This window comes from Physeter macrocephalus, chromosome 2, assembly GCF_002837175.3.
Source record: "Physeter macrocephalus isolate SW-GA chromosome 2, ASM283717v5, whole genome shotgun sequence".
Classification (NCBI taxonomy): domain Eukaryota; kingdom Metazoa; phylum Chordata; class Mammalia; order Artiodactyla; family Physeteridae; genus Physeter; species Physeter macrocephalus.
Window position 1 is genome coordinate 122489514 of NC_041215.1, and position 14382 is coordinate 122503895.

Consider the following 14382-nt stretch of genomic DNA (forward strand, 5'->3'; position numbering starts at 1 on the left):
GTTTGTAGAGTCCCCAGATAAGACTTATACGGCACAGCCTCGGGCCCAAAGAAACAGACCTCGTTTGTCCAGGTAGGGGGTATGATGCTTGGGTTTTATTATTATTATTATTATTATTATTATTATTATTTTAAAATCCACTTTCCTTTTCTCTCCAGCCCCGCGTGTCTGCATAATCCACCAGGTGGCCAGGGCACCAAGCGGCAACACTGATGAGTCACAGGACGTTCACCTAGGTTTTATCCCCGGTACGAACCAAGCCTTAAAAGTTTAACTGAGTCCTTCAAAAATGGGCATGGTCTTCATTCCAGTGAAAGAAGGATGGACTGTAATTTATGCCACAAACAAAACACTGCGGTTGTAATTCCAAACGGAGAGAAGGTCAAGGATGTCTCGGAGAAGCTCAGTGTCTGGCAGCAAATACGGCCTTGAAACCGGAGGCGGTGTTCTATTTATATAGGTACATGTATTTTACAAATTGGTGATGGATGGATGGGCTTCTGAGCAACAATCTGTTCCAGGTCTCATTCAAATGACGGTTGTCATTTCTGTAAGCCCCACAGTTTCAGCCATCTGTACACCAAGCAACGCTGCAGATATTTTTTTTCCCTTAATTTCAGAGGGCGAAGACGAAGTAAAAAAAGTGCAGTTCTTCAATTAAAGTGCATGGATGAGGTAAACTAATTTCAAGAGTTTTGAGTTTATTCAATACTGGCTCAGACTGGAACCATTCTGCCATGTATCTGCTGCATTTGGGTTCTCATTGCCTGGACACTGCTCAAGATCTTATTCTGGTGTGTGAGAGCTGTGATGCCGATTCTGGCCAGGTCACTGTAAGTAGGGGGAGAAGAAAGTGGGAGTGGAAAACGTGATGAGGGCTGAGAATCTCTTTTCTGGGCTTCATGCAGACATGCATTTGAAGCAGCCACAATTAATACAGCACAACAAGGCAGGTGTATTACAATGTTTAATTAAGCAACTGAATGCAACAATGTAGGTGCTTTATAGAGGCTGTGCAAAATTACACTCAATCAATCAAAATGAAAGGCATTCCGGTTTTCTTTTCTTTTAAAAAATGAGTAGGATGATTATGCAGCTCAAAGCAGAAGAAGCAAAATACTATGAAATCTAGATTTACCCTTTTGTGTTACATCGCTGAGTACTTACTCCTGGTTCATGTGCACTACAGCCTCTAGTGTGGTATAACCAGCAGCAGTGAAGTTATCCTTATACCGGTCCATTTTAATGGCCTGGAGCCAATCGCCCACCGATACCACGGCGGAGAATTCAGGGGAGCTTGGATCCAACAAGGCAGTGTTAGGTCTGGAAATGGAATGAGAAAGTGTAGACAGACAAGAATTATTAGAGAGACAGCCTGACTCAGAAGTCAAATGGCCTAAGACAGGCGAGGGGAACCGAAGCATCAAGAACAGGCTTTAGATGGAATCACCAACGTCCAATGTCATCATGTGATTTTTCGCCCCTAATTTCATAAAGCTGCAAAAGCATGTCTCAATCACCCTATTTGTTCTTAACTTCATTTCCCACATTTGTTTTATGTGGACCTCTTAATGCATTAAGGATCTGAGCAAGTCTTTTAACATCCTAGCCTGGGGTAAAGATTGGGGGAGCCCTTGTGGCTGAAACCAGCTCAGTCTTTGAAGGAAGGGTCCAGTCTCTGCCAGCACTGAATATCACAGACTTTAGTTCAGCAACTATGGAAACCCTAGTGAAGGATGAGTAAGGAAAACTGTGAGCTTGCAACCTGCCAGACTTGATGGAAGCAGAGAAAACAGCGATAGTTCAAGTCCGGCATGCTTCCAGCTAGGTTTGCAGGCAGGCTCAGGGCATTCAAACAAACTTGGGACAGCAGGGAGTTAATCCTCTCTTTAATCAGCGCAGCCTGACCAGCACGTGTGCCAAGACTGGCAGGAAGAATGGCCACTTTGATCACTGTTTGGGTTGTGGAATGTGCTTCTCGTTTTCCCTTGCTCGGGCTCCTAAAAGAATCATTTCAACAAATTCCAAGCACTTCTTATTAACTTATTTATTAGTTGATGCATTTCTCAGGCCAGGTGTTTTACATTAGGTCACTGTCAAGAGGGACTAGAGTTCAAGGCAAGTATTCTGTCATCCCTCACGATATTGATACACAATAAATAATCTATTTATGGAAAGTATTTATTAAGAGAATTACAGTCATCTTCATCTCAAACTACTTAATAATCATAAGGTAGACATTAACAGGGTATTTTATACCACCTTTATTATAATTACCTGTATAGCAACCTTGCTACTTGTTAAGTTCTATTTTCTTGAACTCCCTTTCCCTAGAAATTATAGAATGTGGTTGATCTTAACATTTTGACCTGATTTTCACCCTGAGACTATGCTGCTTGAATAGGAACATTTAAATCAGAATTATATCATCACTACTGAATTTTCAACCAAAAAAATCCTTTTCTTGTAAAAACAAAATTAAGTCCCTCTAATGGCTTAACTTTCTACATCGTAGAATTAATCCAATCGATTTTTCATTTTAATTGTTACCTAAATTATCTTGATTTGCATTACTTCTTTTTTTATATCGATATGTTAACAAAGACTTGCCTTATCAATCAGTTTTGTGTCCAAATAATAGCTTGTCTTTGTGACCTTTCTTTTTTTGTCCATTATCTCAATTAAATCCAGTTTTCTGAGTAAAATTCTGCAGATTTTTTTGGTAAGAATCATCAAGATTTCATTCTTTTCCCAATTTTGAGCCAATAACAAACACTACCACATAGAATTTTAGACATTAGTGTTGAATGTTTACCAGGAATATTAATGAACAAAAACCAAAAGTTTGCATTTACTTCTAACTTTAAGCCAAAGCATTAAAAGGGCCACATGGAGGCTCTAGGTACCTGACAAGGTCAAAATGACCTTAGAATGAAAATATCCTTACTCAGTATGAATGAACTCTAAGGGTCATTCTCAAGCTTGTTCTGGAAGTCTTTGTGCTCTTTGTGGAACACTGTGACATTTGCCTAATTTTGTGCTGAATCACATACCATGTTATACTACCTTCCATTATCAGCAAGCAGTAAGAAGCATCAAAGCTCTTAAGTACCATCAATGAGAAAAATCTAGAAGTGAGAAAAGTGTGTCCAACAACCCAATTTGTCCTGTACTTTGGTGCAAAGCACACATTATACAATGTTAGCAACTAAAGGGTTTATACCAGCAGGAGAAGCCCCAAGTACCAAAGAACCTTCAGACAAAATAACGTGGCATCCGGAGCTGGAGATAAAAAGCTGGAGTTTTACCTTGGAATAAAAGAAACTAGCTACACCTGGAAAAGAGGCCTTAGTGCCATCTATTTTCACCCTCTTAGAGAAGAGAAGAACCAAAAATAGACCAGAAATGATGGGGGATTTTATTTTAGGTCACATAGCTACCAGTGGCAGAAAGAAGATGTGAATTCAGCCCAGTGTTATTTCAGGAGAGCATGGTCATTAACTCTTTGTATGGTGGCTAGTGGTAAAGGATCTGAAAGCCTCAGAGAACACAGGGTATCTCTGCTGTGAACTCCCAATTCTTTTCCTCACATATTGTAATGGTAAGCGTTATTCCTTCTCCTCCAACCTGTAGGCTAAGTTTTCAAGAGAAAGACCGGAGGAGAGCATCCTAGTGCTGGCCAAGACTGGAAGGGCTTGGATACTATGGGGAAAATGTCTTCCTACTTTTAACTCAGGGTCTTGATGAAAGAGAAGACTTTGAGAAGCACAGATCTGGAGATGAGTAGATGCCTCTCCTCCTGCGGGCCTGAATCACCTAATCTTATTATGCCTGTCTTCTTAAACCATTTAACTCCTAACAATGGTCAATGGGACTGGCATCTAGGTATCCTGGATCTTATACCAGTAAAGCCCAATTTCCAGGTAGAAAAGTTCCTACTGAATTAATCATAAGACCTGCAGTATCTTTATCTTCTTTCTGGACTGAAATGCTTCTTTTTGCTCTTTTCAATGAAGTAACTACCTATTTTACAGGTGATTCAATCATTTTAGTTTTTAAAACTCTTCTCAAATATTCATCTGCATGCTTTGTCACTTGATCAGTTTTTATCTTGGTCCTGTTTCCTTCCCCTCTTGAAAGACTCAGAAAAGAGCAACTTTAAGAACTGAAACCCAGGAATCTCTTGCTACAATTCACACTTTATTAAGTCGACTTAAAGATGTCTTCGAATTCTTATTTGTTGCTAAACCATGTTCCTTCCCCTTTCAAAATACAGCATCTAGTAACCTGACCATCTTGCCAAAGTACATTTCATCCATCTTCCTACGTTTTCAGGTCCAGCCTCACAAAACAAGCACCTGAGCTATTCCTTTGTTGTTGCTGTTGTTTTAAATTTGTTTTTCTGACTTCTGTTTGAGGCCTGACAAGTACTAGGGTCTTCAAAATGGTGAAAAGAACTACCAGAAATACTCGAGGAAGAAGCCACCCAGGTTGCAGACAGCTGTGAAGTGGCCTCTGGCTAGAAGGTGGGAATTAACGTGAGTCACCGCTTGCCTGCCATCTCTGATGTACTCTTTCATACGTCAGTATTAAGTAAGCACGGCTGACCTGGAGCTCTCGGTCCCCGTCCTCTTCAGGCTGTTGGGATTGCGGATGAGTTTGTCCAACATGTTGACAATCTGCCCAGATTTAGGCCTGTCGCTTCTCTCCTTCTGCCAGCAGTCTAGCATCAGCTGGTGGAGGGCGATGGGGCAGTCCATCGGAGGGGGCAGCCGATAGCCTTCCTCGACGGCCTTAATCACCTATCAAAAAACCAGAACAAAACAAAAAACCCATAATGGTATGTTAAGCTGCCAGGCAAGCTGTTGTTAGAGGTTCACCCTCCTGCTCAGCAAGTTTCCTGTCCGTTAAGCTGCCAGCAAGCTTAAGCATGGGAACGGCTCCAATTCTTCCACAGAAGCCCGAGCTGGACCTGAGTATTGCTGGCAACAGGGCAGGGAAGCCAGCTGTTGCCGTGAGGGGTTCTCCAATGGTAGAACAATGCCCATCTGAAACTCCAACGTGAAGAAGCATCAATGTTCCAAAGTTGGAACAATGGAACAATGTTCCAGTGTTCCAAAGAACCTAATCAGATCAACCACATGGTGTTGGCCTGGCCCCCAGAGACCACAGGGCGAGGACCCTCTTATTCTTCTAGCAGCTAAACACTCTTCGCAAAAGAGACTCGAGCTTAGTGTTAAAGGCATTCCTTAGGAAGCATTAATAGTTGCCTACAAAACAGAAGTCCCTCTGCATCACTTGAAGCCTCTGTGTTCTGGCTCAGACAGCTGGTGGGTCAATACCAGAGCCCAACTTCCAGACCTTCCAATCCAGGAGACACTACCGCTCTCAGAAATAGCACATTCCTCAACCCCGCCAGATGCGCAGCCATTTTTAGTTTGGGAAGACCAAAATACACCAATTTACCAATTCTGTATCTCTTTCTTGGTCTCAGTTGGCTGTCAACTGACCCTGTTAAATAAAGGTGCTCAAAACCAGATTTAAAATTTTAAAAATAATTAACAAAAACCTTCCTTGGGGCATTGATATTTTAAAGAGGACCCTTACACACCTAAGGAAAGAAGTTATAATGGTAGGTGATAATTGCCTCCTGCCCAATAAGCCATAAATCATTCCACGGGCTTTCTTCTAATTCTAATTTTTCTAATCTATCTTCACAGGTATTACAGCACTTTCTTATTGGCTTTTCTCTAAACGCCCCTTCTTCAGGGTGTGACTTCCAATAACACAATATGATATGACTCATACCAAATTTTAAAAGGGGAATTACTTCTTAATTTCTTGGCTACTCATAACCTGGGTTTACGGGTATCCTATGAGATTCTGGAGGTGATTTTCTTTGGGGATTTTTAAAAGTTTTAATTGTTTTAAATCAGTCCTTTTTTCCCCCCTACTAAAATGACAGCTCCTAGTGAGACCACCACTGGCTGCAGCCATGTCAGTGATCATGACAGAGCCCCCCTGAGGCGGGTCTATTACTGCTCAATGACTGGCCTTCAAGAGAAAATAATCAATTCAGTCGGGTCCAGTTTATATGTACCAGTGTAACTGTGGTTCTTTTAACCAGGATACTACTACTGTTTCAGTTGAACAATCATCTTGTGATTTATTGAGCCCTCTGAACCCTTTTCTCCCATGTTATTTTTTGCCAACTTCCTACTGTATTAGTATTAATTGACTTCTCCTTCTAAAGTAGACTTCTATATGCTATCTAACTGAACGTGATTCTATTTATTTCTGGCAATGACAGTAGGTCAGTTTGATCCTCTTTCTTTTATCTTTCCAGGTGCGTGGTGTTGACTCTAGACTTGATGAAAACATTTTACATTGAATTGATGAGAATGCAAGCAACACTGGGCTGATGCCAGGTTAACACAATTTGTTACAAACCCTCAGACTGCTTAGTATTCTTTCATTAGCTCCCTATACACTGCCAGCTTGGAAGATGGCTTGTGGGTTAACAAAGCATGTTTTCTCAGTTTACTGCTGAATGTTTTGGGGTGGGGGGGGAGGCAGAGGATTAAAACAAACAAAAAACTTGATAAATCTGACATATTCTTAACAGTTACTTTGACTCCATTCACCATATGCCAAATGAATTCTACCCATGAAAGTAATTCTCCAGTTACATTTCCTATAGATCCCTGTTCTACACAGACTCAAACGCAGAGACAAATACACGTGAATGATAGATCAATATTATCTGTGGGAGAGAATTGGCTTCAGATGCTTTTTCATGCATAAAGGCAGACAACTGAAAGTTTAAACCAACAAAATTATTTTAATATAATATAGAAGCTGTCAAAGCTATAGGTCTGAAAATATTTAGGGTGGGAAAACTGACAACATCTTTAGATATTCTGCTCTTATGAGCATTTGGCCACCGCTCTCAACTGAAATAAAGAAAAGCTTAAATATCCAATAATTAAATAAGTAAATACAGGCACCACTCCTTCCTCTAGGTTGTTGGTCTTTGTTTCTCTGAATGTCTCTAACTCAAAACCAAATGTTACTATACAAGAAAGGTACTTGATGGTGTCTGCATAATCACATCAAACAATAGATTACACACTGTTCACTCCCATAGTCTGTCTCCAAGCCTGTAATTATCTATCAGTTATGCTAGCTGCTGTCTTTCTTGCTATTTGCTATGAACCTTCCTTTATAATTTATAGATACTACAGTGTCAACCAACACTACCGTTCCTCTTATTCTGGTTAGAGAATTCTTTTTGCCCCACTGGACATAGAATGCATTAGCTTCTGTATTGCTCTAAACATTCTTCTACTGAGAAGGCAACATCCTATTTCTTGAGTGCACCAGGTTTTTCACTTAATTGCAACATCCTGTTGTTTCAGGACAAGACAGATGGTCAGGTAACATTCCACATCAGAGAAAACTTTTTTTAAAAAACCTGTTTTTAATATACAATTTTTATTGATAAATTGAATACCACACATTCGTAAACACACTCTATGATAATATTTTACCTCTCATATAAAAAAATTAGGAAAGTTCAAGAAATGGCCATTTTATTTTGTTCTGATTTCCAACCCTTCTAGAACGAACTAACACCTTCCCAGAATTAGCTAATAAGTGTTCTAGGAAGATCCCCCTGCCTAGGTTTGTTTTTTTCCTTTCTCACTGGAGATGTTTGTAATTAAATTCTATTACTCTGGAATCTTATTAGTGTCATTATTGAATGCTTTTCTAAAATTGGAGGCATTGTGGATACTCCCTTACAAAGTAGTCCAGATGGTACATTTAAAGGGATGTGTATAATTTACAAAGGGTCATTTAGTGAAGCTTTATTTTAGAGTCCTCAAGGGGCAAGCTCTAATTACAACTTTGCCAGCTTTAAAATAGTCACTAATTTTCTTCCGATAAACCTTTCATGTCAGTTTCATCTCATGTGAAATTTGTGTTTTTCAGATATCCTTGCATTTTCTTAAAATTCAAGGTTTAATTTTATTTCAGTATGGGTTTGAAAGTTAACAAAGTAAAAGTACTGTTCCATATCACTAATCGATCAAGCTATGCACCTATCTATCTAGCTAGCTCCCATATTATACCATTAAGCCTTTGTAATTTTGGTCCTCGAAATCCAGGACCATAAGTTTTAGCTAGATTACTAGACGCATCTGTATTAAGAATTTTAAGTTTAATGTATCATTTCAAGCTCAACACTTACTCCATCATACATTAATGCAAAGACATATATTTCAGAACATAAAGACTCACATCTTGATTGGACATGTCCCAATAGGGTCTCTCTCCATACGACATCACTTCCCACATGACGATCCCGTAGCTCCATACATCACTTGCTGATGTGAATTTACGATAGGCGATTGCTTCTGGCGCAGTCCACCGGATAGGAATCTTACCACCCTGTGAACATCCAAGCTCTAGGTTATCCCCCAAGTACACTGATGTGCCATTTTACTTTCTGAATGTTGTTACTGTTTGCTAAGCAGGGCAACAGCATTCCTGAGATAGCTTTCCAAACAATAACAGGATATTTGTTTATTCTAACTAAAATCTTCCAGGTTGAGACAGTTCTCATATGTTTTCTTTAGTCACAGGGAAGTAAGCAACTAATATGTTTAATTATTTTTTTAAAAGCCTACCTATTATCCGAGCTCTACTTAAGGCAATACTGTAGAAGAAAGGACATTTTAGGTTTTACAAAAGACACATGTTATCCGTGGTATATATCAATGGATGTGCAGCTGACAGTAATTTTGACTTCTTGTTAGATTCTCTCACCCAGCAGCACAAAGGCAATACTTAATACTGCTTTGGAAACCATGACCTACAGAAGTTAAATATGAACATTTCTATCCATCCCACTGTCATCCAACTCCTATAGAGCCCGAGAAACATGACCAACGTAGCTAGAAGATAATATGCTAAACAGGCTCTTAGGGGAAGTCAAATAATACCAGATGCTAGAGCCATTAGTAATTTTAATGGCAGGAGGGCCAGATTTTGATTATTATTTACTTTTCTAAAAAACCCCTGCAAAAATGGTAAAGCAATTGAATATTACCCAAGAAAAGTTTAAAGGTCTCAAATGTCTCTTGTTTGATTATGCTTATGTGCAAGGTATTTTTAATGGAGTTTCAAATTTCTTAGGGTTCCATCTGGGGAAATTAATTCAACTTCAATTCAGACCCTTAAGCTGTTCAAGAGGACATCATTTAAAAGTTTGCTTTATTAGAGCTACTAAACAGGGCAGTAAATTGTACTGCAAATTGCATTGATTCACTGCAGTTTACTCTGAAAATACACTGTATTACATTTATGCTTGTTCCATACAGCAAAAGACACTTGTGCTGCCTTCTGCTTTCCTTAAATATTTTGGCTATGTAAATGTATCATTCGAGAAGCTTCCTTTTACTTTCCTTTCTCCAACTACTGGGGAAAAATAAAAAGTCTTTAGCATGGACAAGGATGTATTCTTTCCTGAATGAATGGACTTTGAATTCAGAAGAGGGTATGTGTAAGAATCAAAACTACAGCCAAAGAAACTGAACACTACCAGAAAACACACACGCACACACATACACCCCACCCACAACAAACTATACCAAAAAACCCCAATGTTTACCATTGCAGATGCAAAATGGTGAGCATTAAAAGAAGAAAATGGCTGGTCTGCTTCATGTTGATTTTAACAGTGTCAGCCCTAATGGCCAATAACTTTTATGATTCTGTGTTTATTCCATTAGTATCTTATATTCAGATTGTCCGGCTAAGATAGCATAGCCATTAACTGTATACTGATAACTCTTAACTGTGCCTTAATCCTGGCTTATCTACCAGTAGTAAAACGCAGGCCATTAGATACTGGGAAACCTTGCGTAGTGTAAATGTTTTATAAATCCTGTATATACATTCTCAGATTCGGTAAGCAGCCGACTAGAAATATTGTTCTGTCCTGTTTAAAATAAGATTTGTTTTTAAATAATAAAAAGGAACCAAGTAGAAAATCTAAAACATACAAGAAAAAAGGAAGGAAGGAAGGTAGATTAAGTGTGAAAAAATACAATAATAAGTGACGCTCTAACTTGTGGCTTTGTAAAGTGGTCACACATCTAGAGGCTGTTTCAAAATCCCTCTTGGAAACATGGTTTAAAAATGGATGCATGGCTATGAAGAGGCTCTGAAGGATGAGGAAACTTGTAAAAATCACAAACGGTTTAAACGTCAAAGTGAGAGGAACAGTTTCATCAGAGTCAAAGCCCAGAGGTCACAAATCTTTCTTACCCTGGTGGTATAAGCTGCTTCTGGATCATCCTCTAGCACTCGGGACATGCCAAAATCAGACACTTTGCAGACTAAGTTGCTATTGACCAGAATGTTCCGTGCAGCCAGATCTCGATGCACGTAGCTCATATCAGATAAATACTTCATCCCGGACCCAATGCCACGAAGCATGCCCACCAGCTGAATGACCGTAAATCTGCCATCATTCTTCTGCAGAGGAAAGAAATAAGGTACAATCTCATTAGCATTAGGCCAAATTAATTTTCACCAAGCATTTATTACTTGGATCTTTTTTGATATCTGTATCCGGTGTGCAGTGACACTCAATATGATTTCCGGGCCTTTTTGACCAAAGTCACTAATTCATGAGTAGAGTATATTCTAGGAGCTGGGTTTGCTTCCTGTAATAGATGGAAATTATCCAACTGTAATGAATCTATGGCTCAAACAGCCCCACCATACAAGAATAAATCAAATACTACCCTCCTTGTACGTGGATTATTGAAGAGCCTTTAAAAATCACATCATTCTCTATTTCTCCTCTTCTTCCTTTGCCTCATTAAAAAAAAAGTCCATGAATACAACCAAACAGAACAAATACTCCAAGTCTGTTAGAGTTTTCTAAATACCAACATTCTTGGGTTTAATATAAAGTAGTCACATACCCTGAGGAATGCATCCAAGGAGCCATTCTCCATGTACTCTGTTATGATCATTACTGGTTTACCTAGAGTTTCCAGAAAGAAAAACACAAAACCCTTGATGAGCACCGCAGTTAATGAGATAAAAATGGGCTGTGCGCAATTTTCCTGCCAGGACACCTGTCTTGTGCGATCTAATTTAATTAAAACAAGCCAAGCTTATGCCTCAGCTGTGGGGAGCTAGGAATGAAATATTAAAAGGACGAGTAGGTTTGAATTCCATCTGGAAGGTTAACCCTTTGGGCGGCTTGTTGACAAGGTCTTTAATAAAGTGGCCTCTGGTATCCAGGGAGCATGTGGATGGGTATTTGCTCTCTCAAGCAAATGGAGAAGAAGATAAATGGCCCGTTGAAAGGAGAAAAAAATCTTTAAGATAATTAATTAATTCCGTCCCCAGAAGAGCCACTCGTGCAATGCTAAAGGAATCAATGAACAGAGAAACTTTTTTGTTACCTATTTAGAGGAACCCAAGCTTCTGGGAGCTATGTTGGATACTTCATTACCCAGACTCATCTTAAAGCTCAAGCATGTACCATCTTAGCTTTTCCCCCTGCCTCAGTCAGGTCAGGGGCTATATCCTTTCCTTTCCCTTTTCCTATCTATAAATAAACTCAGTCTATTTGCTTCCTTAAGCTGCCAACCTCAGCAGCAACAACAAAATCACAGAAAAGGGTCAATAAGTGATTTCATCCTAGGCAGCAATTTTAATTCAGGACTAGAACTTTTTGTGTGCCCTTCTCCCTTTTCTAAGCAAAGAAATCAGAATGATTCTAAGGTTTGAGAGAAGTGGGAAACACTTTCATTTCACTTTGGTTTTCTTTCTGAGGACCTTGGGAAATAAGGATCATTCTTTAGTTTCTTAATCCCTGGCAATGGACTCAAGGTCTGAAATTCCTTCCTTCTAATGGGTATTTGTGGCAGTGGGGTGTAAATCTTCGATATTTTACTAAGGCAAGGGGTAAAGCCAAGAGAACAGAAGAGTTCCTGTGAGGAAAATAAAATGTTAGATTGAAAAAAATCAAAAATATTTATTGCTGTCCTTGTGGACTGTTTGGATGTAGACATCCAGTCAGGGAAAATGGGCTGGGCTGTGCCACTGCCGGAAAGCCCCCAGAATTATTTTAAACGAGTACATTTCCCACCCAGAGCCCCTATCAGATGAGACTCTGTCCTGGTGTGGGGAAAGGGGAAATGTCTTCATTTCAGAGGCAAAATTTTAGAAGAGCAGATGTTTTTAATTTCAGTGAAGTCCCATTTATCAATTTGTTCTTCGATTGAACATTTGGTACCGTGCCTAAGAAATCTTTCTGAGGCAAAAATGTTGGATTAGCAAACACCACCACGAACATTTAATTTTCAAGTGATGAATGAAAGCAGGCAGAAAAAGCAGGAATCTCGGTGTAGACCAAAGGATGAGTCAAAACCACTTCTAATCTCTTTCCCCTTGGCTGGAGGGAGTGGTCCCCGTACACCTTTCCATCCTCCATCAATATTAGTAGGAAGCCTTTAGCCCTCAGACTCATTTACCCTCTGCATCTGTGACCACATAGAACAAATGCATCTAAATGAGTTTTAATTAACCTGCCTCAATCAAATGATACTTTGTCAGCTCATGAGAAGGGGTGACTCCCCTGATGGTGCATTAACACCTACTTCCATTTCCCCAGGTCCCTCTGGAAATGTGGGGAAGCAAGGAGAAGATCCGCGGGGTAGTGGCGAGAATTTATAGTCTCCCTGTCCATTTACAAAGTTACTCAAGGAAGTCCAGTCATGAATTCACACTCTCCCACTCTTTAACCCTCACACCTCCCTAGTCTGACTGTCCGTACTATCTTCACAATTATTCTCCATTTTTTTTGTTTATGAAAAGTATCCATTTGTCAGAATCTTTATGAGCTCTACAAGAGAAATAAAGATGAATGTCTCCATAAGCACAGAGGGGCTTATGAAATGGGTCCGGGTTGGGCTCCAGGGAAGAGACAGACCCTTTCCCGGAATAGGCAGGGAGGCACTGGGGAGGGGAAAGGTGGGGGGAAGGGGATGGCTCCTCTGGTGGAAATTTTAAACCATTTTAACTCAGTGACAAGTGCATTATGCAAATGCATCCAGTAGTTTATAACAGTTACAGCTGTAATAGCCAAAGGTTTTAGAGGTGCAGTGGGGACTCCAACACAAAGATCCCCTGTTTCTTTGCTCTTCTGCAGAGGTGCTACAAAAACCACTGTCTGCCCCAGGAAAAGCACCCCAAGCTGAACAGAGCCTCCTTTTGAGAAAATGGACCCGCAGAAGTATTTAAAGGGAATATTATCTTTTAATTAAAGTAGTGAAGTGCTCTGGGCAGCTCCACAGGCCACAGGCCACAGAAAAAATATCCTGTCTGTAAAACTCATCTTAAAAAGCAAATAGAGCTATTCTAGGCTAATTATAGCCTTCACCTTAGGTGAAAAATTATATACCCTTAGCACCAAGGTTCCTTGTTTGAAGGATTCCAAAGGTGGGGAAAGACGTACTTTTTAAGACACAATAATGCCAGTTAACACTTAGTTGTTTTTTTTTTTCATTTGCTAAAAAGCATTATGCCAAACATGCTAAATATTCCATTCCATTTTTAACTCTGTTTTACAGATGAGGAAACTGAGACCTTGAGCAACTAGTCAAGGCCTCATAACTGACTAGCAGTAGATGATGTGTAAATCTTTGGCCACTAGGCCAAAGGCGCTCAGAGTGTGGTTCCAGGGACTATAGTTTGATTGACCTTGAGCTCTTCAGAAAGGTGAACTCATGGGCTCCCATTCACTAAATCAAACCTCTGAAGATGAGGTCCAGGAAAGTGTTTTAATGAGTCTTCCAGAATTCTGATGTATGTTTAAGTTTGAGGACCTCTGAATTAGTGTATATCTGCTCTCACTTTTTAGTAATTTCCAATTTTTCCCTGCCTGAAGATTGTGTACCCTTGTGTCTTACTGTCCCCTTTGCCCCAGACCTAACATCCAACGTTTACACCTCCACTTCACCCACTGCGTCAGCCACTCTGCACCGGTTGACGGAGGACGCTTTTCCCAGGCACCTGGAATCAAATTAAACGGCACTTTGGCCATCCTGGAGACATAGCCCCAGGCTTACAAGATCCCTGACTTGTAGTAACTGTAATAGGTACTAAGGCTTCTGGAACAGAGCCACCTTCAATAGTAACCATTTCAGCTGCCCTGTCCATGTGGTGCTTTATAAGTTGGTCTTAGCCAGTCTTACAGATGTATTCAGGGTCTGCTTCGCAAAATGCATCTGTTGGGCTTCCCTGGTGGCGCAGTGGTTGCGCGTCCGCCTGCCGATGCAGGGGAACCGGGTTCGC

The 14382-nt window shown here is 40.1% G+C and overlaps 1 protein-coding gene across 2 annotated transcripts in view; it reads right to left on the reverse strand.

The window, feature by feature from the left end:
- Positions 1–610: 610 nt before the first annotated feature.
- EPHA4 (EPH receptor A4) overlaps positions 611–14382 on the reverse strand; it is a 135174-nt gene continuing 121402 nt past the window's right edge. Inside the window, exons 12-17 of one of the 2 annotated variants that reach the window (XM_007101339.3) lie at positions 10998–11059; positions 10333–10542; positions 8302–8451; positions 4609–4802; positions 1168–1323; positions 611–831 (exon numbers count right to left, since the gene is read on the reverse strand). In XM_007101339.3, coding sequence (XP_007101401.1) covers positions 717–831; positions 1168–1323; positions 4609–4802; positions 8302–8451; positions 10333–10542; positions 10998–11059 — 887 coding nt within the window. In that variant the 3' untranslated portion in view covers positions 611–716. Of the gene's footprint in view, positions 832–1138; positions 1324–4608; positions 4803–8301; positions 8452–10332; positions 10543–10997; positions 11060–14382 lie in introns of both variants that reach the window. The other variant, XM_055090146.1, reaches the window with a different exon arrangement.